Raw genomic sequence first — 5,698 nt, 5'->3', positions numbered from 1 at the left:
TGTTTCATCACAATTAAACACTTGTTCAGGTTTCAGTCCTTCAGTTTCTATGTACTCCTTGAATTCCTGCACATATTTTTCAGCCGCTTTGTGGTCCGAACTGGCAGCCTCACCATGCCTCATCACACTATGGATGCCACTACGCTTCTTAAATCTCTCAAACCAACCTTTGCTGGCCTTAAATTCACTCACATCATCACTAGTTGCAGGCATTTTTTTAATTAAATCCTCATGCAACTTCCTAGCCTTTTCACATATGATCGCTTGAGAGACGCTATCTCCTGCTAGCTGTTTTTCATTTATCCACACCAATAAGAGTCTCTCAACATCTTCCATCACTTGCGATCTTTGTTTCGAAAACACAGTTAAACCTTTGGCAAGAACAGCTTCCTTGATTGTGTTTTTGGTGCCCACAATAGTAGCGATGGTTGATTGGGGTTTCTTGTACAACTTGACTAGGTCGGCGATACGCACTCCACTTTCATACTTATCAATGATCTCTTTCTTCATTTCAATGGGTATTCTTACCCTTATTGGTGTACGGTTGGCACTAGAAGCTTTCTTGGGGCCCATGGTCACTTATTTTCCAGAAACAGCACCGAAAACACTGTAATAATACGAAATATTCCGAGTGTATGCTTGGATGTTAGCGCGGAGGCTGGCTGGTAAACAATGGCACGGGCAGCACATGTGAGGCTGGCTGAGGGCGCACATTGGACGCGTCTCAGACGAAAATCGGTGAGCGAGTTTTTAATCGGTATGCGCGGCAAAAATTTTGCGATTAAAGTAAGCGGTATGCAAAATAATCGCTATGTGATGCCATCGTTATGCGGGGGTCCACTGTATTTCTTATGGGGAAAATTAATTCGGCTTTCGATATTTTCGACATTCGATAGCTCTCAGGAACGGATTAGTATTGAATGTCGAGGATCCACTGTATAGTGTTTTAGTTTGATTAGAAATAATGCTATGCTATATTCTACCCCATTACTGTGTGTTGTGACTTGCTTATGGAGCTGTTTAAAAAATGATTTGATTTGGTGGAAGCAGCATTAAAAAAAAGTGAATGGAAACTTAGGTTTTCATGGGATATTAACTTTATTTGTACAGTAAGTAATTATGAAGCATTTGAGGATGTGAGAAAATCTTTCTTTACTTCACACTGTGCTGGTCAAATGTGCTTGTGATTGGGATGAGTAGTTAGTTGTACTACCTTAACTTCATTTCACATTAAGGAAGAAGTCTGGAAATTAATATAGAGTATTTGTAAACAGTGGAGTAATTTGAAGCAATGATACTCGTGTTAATCTCAGAGTGGTCAATAAACAAAGTAAAAGACAAGGTATGGATATACACTGCTCTTAGATTTTTATTATTAGACTGGCTGTTTTTCACCAACATAGAGGTAACATAAAAATGGAAATAAATTAACCATCATTCATTCAGTAGTTTTCCTGCCAGAAGTTCACAAACATCTCAGTTAAATCCAAACAGCAGCATTCCTACTCACTCTTCAGAGTGCAGACACCATACATGAAAGTACATGTATGGTGTCTGTACAGTAATTCAAGAATGTTGATACCTCTGTTTATTAACTGTGCACTAATTTCATCTGAATAGATTACATCAATTGCAGGAAGTTTTTGAGACATTTATGAAGGTGTATTTCCCATTCACTGATATTAAATGACTCTAAATAAAGATGTCGTTCTTTGAGCTGAATAATTGCAAACCTAGTTATATTGTCTGCAGTTATTGTTCTACAGCTATTTATAATGGAAAATGTATCATATTTGCATACAATGTGATACAATTCTGTATTTTCAGGTTGGAAGGTTATACTCGAAGCTTTTGACATCACACCTGGGACTATTAGTTCATGCATCCAGATACTCTCTGAGGATAACATTCTCTCAATATCTCCTGGAGGTGTACGGGAGGCACAGTTTTCAGATCACAACTATCAGCTCATGTGGGGCAAACGTGCTGGTTTTGCTAAAGTAGCCATTGGGGCAAATGCAGTAAGTCTTGAAAGAAAGACATTATATTTGACTTGTTCCCATAGCTAGTAGATACAATGTTATGAAAAGGCAGAATTTCTGACAAGTATGGTATATATTTGTTCCATATATGCATGAAAGAGGTGAAGATATGAAAGAATTAGCAGTGTGCATAGTTCCCTTGTATAAAGAAAAAAAAAGGACAGGAGAGAATGTAAGGATTATAGTGGAAATAAGCTGTTGAATATAATAAGTAGACTGTACCGTAGTATTATTATTGCCAGGGTCAGGGGTAAGACAGAGTAGAATTACAGAGGAGCGGAGAGGATTTAAGAAGAGTAGAGTATGTGTTGACCAAGTGTTTACATTGACAGATATAAGTGAGCAGTGCTTAGGAAATGTATGGAAAAGGAGGTAGGTTAATAAAAAGTATTTATGTGAATAATGAGGCTTCAGTTAGGGTATGTAGGAGGGAGAAGGACTGTTTCCCAGTAAAAGGAAATTAAAAGCAAGCATAGAAAAAAGTTTGCAACAAGGATAAAAAGTATAGGCAGTGATAGATTGAATTTCAACTTAGGAGGCAAAATTGAGGGGGTTGGGGGGTAGACACATCAGCAGGTGGATCTATGATAAACAAGGTGAACCATAGAAGAGATGACGCAAAAAAAAAAAAAAAAAAAAAAAAAGGTGAGTAGTATGTTGAAGGATCTGTGGCAAGAAAGTTTATCTATAGAGGCAAAAAAAGGGAATATACCAGAGTGTAGTAGTACCAGTGCTTTTATATAGTGTGCGAGACATGGGTTTGGAACATTGCAGCCAGGAGGAGGCAAGAGGCATTGGGAATGTCATGTTTGAAAGCATTGTGTGGTGTGAATATCATGCAGAGAGGTGGGGTTGTTGAGGTGGCGTGGGCATGTAGAGAGGATGGAGAGGGATAGGATGTTGAAAAGAGTGTATAAATCTGGGGTAGAAGGTTGAAGGGGTAGAGATTGTCCCAGGAATAGTTGGAGGGAGTGGGTAAAGCAGGCTTAAGCATCCCTTAGTCTTGTGTGAGCATGTTAGTTAGGAGCAAATGGAGACTGGTGGTTTTTAATGGATGTGCTGCTGGAGTGTAAGGTAGGTAATATTTATGAATTTGGTCTAACTCTGATTTCACCTAATAGTTTTTTTTTTTTTTTTTTTTTTTTTTTTTTTTTAAATGGTTCAGCTCTAAGACAAGAGTATGGCATCCATTTTGAGGTGTTCAGTTCAGGCTAGGGAATTTCTGGCTTAACAGTGTTTGTGATAATAGGATTTGACTGTATGTGGCTCATGATGTGCACATGCACAAAGAATTAAACTTAATCTGTTGGTTTAATAAATAAGACAGTTTCTGAGGATCGCCTTTAAGAAGCTAGGCGTGTCATCAAGCATCCTCAGGTGTTTGTCCATAACGTTGCACCATCTTGTCCTTGATCTTCCTGTGTCAAACAAGTTTGTTCTGTCTTCAATGGAATACTCTTAATATGTCTTGTACTAATGACTGTTGTCTTTCTCTCTCTCTCATTACCTCCAGTGCTAACATTTCAGTTTGCAGTCAAATATCAGGCCACATATAAACAAATGTTCTTTGTATATCATTCTTCTATTCTGATGATGGGCATTTTACAGAAATGCTTATTTTTTTTTTTTTTTTTTGTATTGCTCTGACCTGTTTTTGTTCTCAAAATTATCGTCACTGCAAATTCTGTTGCTACTATTGTACTGATACCTTTTCATTCACTGGTATGTTCTTGTTTCTTTGCCACAGTACTAGACTTGTCTATTTTAAGAGGCATGGAATATGCATGGATTTTTTCTAGGTGGGACCAGGTTGTGTCCAACCAGACAGGTTGTTCAAAGGCATAATGTGCATGTTCAAGTTTAATTTGAAATGGCATTGAATTTTTTTGTGCATATACAGTATGTCATGCCATTTCTGATACCTTAGTACTGTTTTATGTGTGCAGTGTAATTTGATTTATTTGTTTATTGCCATCAGTGCATCAGTCGGTGCATTAAATATTTTTGAATTTTTGCAGCCTGTTGTTCCCATGTTTACTGAAAACCTGAGAGAGGCCTTCCGCACAGTGTCCTGGCCACAGAAATTATGGGTTACTCTTTACGAGAAGCTCAGATTTCCTTGTGCTCCCATCTATGGTGGATTTCCTGTCAAGGTATTGTTAACTTATACTTTTGTCTGTTTAACTTTCATTTTTTTTTAAAGCTTCTTTAATTTTTTATACTCTAGTTCAGTATTAAGCATGAAGATGAATAGAATCTTTACATTGTTTTTCATAGATACAAAATGAGAATCACTAGAAGCTACAGTAGTGACCTTCATTGTAGCTCAGTTAATAATAATCCTTGTTTTTTTTTAAAGGACACAAGTGCAGCTAATGTGACATTTATTGTGGCAACGTTTTGCTCTCCAGGAGCTTTGTCAAGCTGTTATGGCTTGAGTGAAACGTTGCCACAATAAACTGTCACATTAGTTGCACTTGTCCCCTTGCTTAACACAGTCAGTAATTCTGCCAGCATTAATACATAATATAACATAGGCAATTGAGTTCTCAGTCTGTAGTAGCTTTAGGTAGATGTCGTTTTGATAAGGACCTGCCTCGTATGGGCCAGTAGGCCTTCTGCAGTGTTCCTACATTCTTATGTTCTTATGTTAACTGTGGAGCTACTGGCTTACAGCCACGTTTTTCTTCAGCTGCGAGCTCACCTTGGAAAGCCGATTTACCACAAACCTGGTGAGACTCCTGAGGAGTTGGCAGAAAGAACCCGAGAAGCACTAGATAACCTCATCCAACAAAACCAGAAACTTCCAGGCAACATATTACGAGCTTTGATAGCCAGGGTATATGAAAACCCTAAGCGAGATTGATAGGTAAGAAGTTCTACAATGAACATAAGTATTAATATTATCTGTGTCCTCAGATTTCTTTATGTAAAGCATTTTTATTTTGAAAAATATTACTCCGCCCATCTATGAACTGATTACTAATGTACTGAGTCTTCTGCTCAAGCATAATAACTTTCATCTCGTAATAGCTATATAGTACATAATACTGTATTACAGCCAGGTCTCGATTAGTTTGTTTGAATTGTGTAAATTTCAATTTAGTGCGAAATTAATTAATGCTAGTTTTCCCCCAAATTCTTCAAAGCGTGCTCAAAAATTACGTATAATTTGGATAGTGTGAATTCAAATAATGACTCCACTTCATTGGATTCATTATTTGCACTAAATCTAGGCCTGGCTGTATAACATGATCTATAATTTTTTATAGGGTGGACCCATAAGCCAGCAAAACCCTCAGTCAAATGACCAAAGCTTTACTGAAGAGTCATCTTGTGACCAGTACCCTTGTCAGGAGAAATTTTTCTCAATTCTCCTATCAAGCAAAATATTTCCTCCTCTCTCCCTTCCTTCTATATCATTTTCATTCATAAAGTATTGCCATTGTGTACTACAGACTCAGTTTTTGTTGACAATGTTGAAAATGTTTTAAAACACTCGAAAAATGCAAGTAGATGAAAGTTGCTCATTTTGCAGATGATGAGATGCTCGGATCTTACGAGACATAGATATTTGCAAATCTTTTATGGCTAATAACTATAGTTAATATATTTTCAAGTTGTTTTGTTATTAATCACAGTATTTTTGTAATCAT

The 5,698-nt window shown here is 37.2% G+C and overlaps 1 protein-coding gene across 1 annotated transcript; it reads left to right on the top strand.

Annotated features, from left to right (window-relative positions):
- Window positions 1-1,827: 1,827 nt before the first annotated feature.
- LOC138850926 (DGAT1/2-independent enzyme synthesizing storage lipids-like) lies at window positions 1,828-4,984 on the top strand (the record flags this gene model as incomplete). Its single annotated transcript, XM_070098225.1, is given in 3 exon segments — window positions 1,828-2,021; window positions 4,061-4,195; window positions 4,735-4,984. Coding segments are annotated over 3 exon segments (503 nt in total), but the record flags the coding sequence as incomplete, so codon positions are not given.
- Between the last annotated feature and the right edge of the window lie 714 nt (window positions 4,985-5,698).

This window comes from Cherax quadricarinatus, chromosome 61 (assembly GCF_038502225.1).
Source record: "Cherax quadricarinatus isolate ZL_2023a chromosome 61, ASM3850222v1, whole genome shotgun sequence".
Lineage (NCBI taxonomy): Eukaryota > Metazoa > Arthropoda > Malacostraca > Decapoda > Parastacidae > Cherax > Cherax quadricarinatus.
This window is presented reverse-complemented; position numbering and strand designations above follow the sequence as displayed.